General features: G+C 54.7%; 1 protein-coding gene across 1 annotated transcript in view; it reads right to left on the bottom strand.

Moving 5' to 3' along the window:
* The window catches only part of SH3RF1 (SH3 domain containing ring finger 1), a 145022-nt gene that overhangs the window by 9110 nt on the left and 134002 nt on the right, over positions 1-1910 (bottom strand). The window contains exons 8-9 of the mRNA XM_024750518.1: positions 900-1156; positions 14-124 (exon numbers count right to left, since the gene is read on the bottom strand). Coding sequence (XP_024606286.1) covers positions 14-124; positions 900-1156 — 368 coding nt within the window. The remainder of the gene's footprint in view (positions 1-13; positions 125-899; positions 1157-1910) is intronic.

Raw genomic sequence — 1910 nt, 5'->3', positions numbered from 1 at the left:
GCAGGGGGACCCCTGGGGCCGGGGGGCTGGGGCGAGGCCAGGGGGTGATGGGGCAGCCCCGCGGCGCTCTGAACCTGGATGGGCGTCACGGCCGCCGTGGGGCGCTCCTGGCTGTGTGCCGAGACTGGAGAACGGGAGAGAAGAGCAGAGTGTGACTTGGATGCATGCCGCTCACCGACCCTGCGCCAGACCAGTGCGCCTGTCACAATGGTTAAGAAACCACGGTGGTTTAGGAGCACTTACTTAGTCTTGGCGGGGCCCCTGGACATCACCCTTCCAGATCCCGGGATCAGCCCCACGTCTGCTGAGTGCCTGCGAGCCCACTCCACCCAGGGACCCAGCGACACCCCTACAGGGTCAGGTCAGGCTGGCCGCAGAGCTTTTTTATTATCATTGTTCTCCCTTTTCTCAGTAACCATTTTCCTTCCTTTGGTTATTCTGACAGAACTGAACAGTGTTCTCCACCACTGTTACCTAAGACTCTTGAGAGGTTTTCAATGCCGTAGAAAGAAGAAAGCTATTTAAGGTCCGGCTGGGTCTGAAGCAGAGCTGCGATGAAGCTCATACCAGACACTCGGCATGGCGATCCTGAGGGTGCCACGTCGCTGCAGCGGTGGGATTCGGGAATCACCTGATCTCGAGCACAAAAGTCACATTTTCAAGTACTATGGACCTCGCTAGGGTCCACCTAATTTCCTTCAGACTCTCCACCGGTAGATCAGGCTTGAATTCACAAGCCACGCAGGCGGGGTCAAGTGGCTGTGACTAGACTGTACCTGCCTGTCTCCTAGCGCTACTCAATAATTTTAAGGTTCCATCTGTCCTTCTCAGCATCTGCTGTAAAAGGTCTGATGTCGGTCAGGGCCCCCTTCCTGGTGCCACCAGCCCAGCCCCCCTACCTGTCCTCACAGCGCTGCGCGCCTGGTTGACGGTCATCTGTCCGGACATGTGCAGCAGGACCTTGGCCTGGGGACTCGTCTGGATGTGAGCTGCTGACACCACGGCGGTGGGGACCCCGGGACCGCCGGCCATGCCGTTCCCCGGGGGCTTCTGGGCAGGCGCTCCTGCGGGGGAAGGGCTGGCCGGTCCCCCACCTCGACTTGTCTGGCCAGCGGTCGACACGGGGACTTTACCCTGGGAAGCGCTGGTCGCTGCCCTGCCGAGACAGAAGCCCAGTCCATCAGCAAGACAGGAGACAGAACAATTAACGACCAGAAAAACGATGCAGAGCTTACAAACAGAACACGTTAGGAAGTGAATGGAACTATCTGCCCAAGGGTAAGAAGAGCAGATTCAAAGAACGACGGCCCTGAGGCAGAGAACGGTCTGGAAACTGAGTCGGAGAAAATCACACGTCACTCTGCTCAAGGACATACAGTTCCTGGTCTCAGCTCCCACCTGAAGCTAAACATCCCCACCAGCTTCCAGGCCCTGGAGAAGCCGCTCTGTTAGACGACAGGGTCTATGTTGTCACGCCTGTGTCTACGTGCCCTGCCCGCCTCCCTAACTGCCCCGTGTACACGTGCGTGTGTGCACACACTTTGCAACGTCCCCTCTGGCTTCCTTCGAACTACCTTAATCTCATTCATGTTTCAATCCTGTCATTCCCAGCAGCCTGGCTGAAGGCTCAGGCCTAAGACCTCGGGATTCTACTCTGTTTCAGGTGGATTTCTTCCTTCTGTGACCCTTGATTACAAAGTACGATGTGTTATTTTTTTAGTAAATTCCTTATTAAATACTCCTGACTCAGTAAAAGTTCCCTGAAAGCAGGGCCATGTGCAATGGTTCTTTTCCATTCCTCTTGTACATGCACCGTTATAGGGGTACAGCCAGCTATCAACAAATATTTACTGGTTGAATTTAACTAAATTAGGCTCAGTGTAGTTTTTTTTTTTTTTTTTTTTTTTTTT

Source organism: Neophocaena asiaeorientalis, unplaced genomic scaffold (assembly GCF_003031525.2).
Source record: "Neophocaena asiaeorientalis asiaeorientalis breed wild unplaced genomic scaffold, Neophocaena_asiaeorientalis_V1.1 scaffold180, whole genome shotgun sequence".
Classification (NCBI taxonomy): domain Eukaryota; kingdom Metazoa; phylum Chordata; class Mammalia; order Artiodactyla; family Phocoenidae; genus Neophocaena; species Neophocaena asiaeorientalis.
This window is presented reverse-complemented; position numbering and strand designations above follow the sequence as displayed.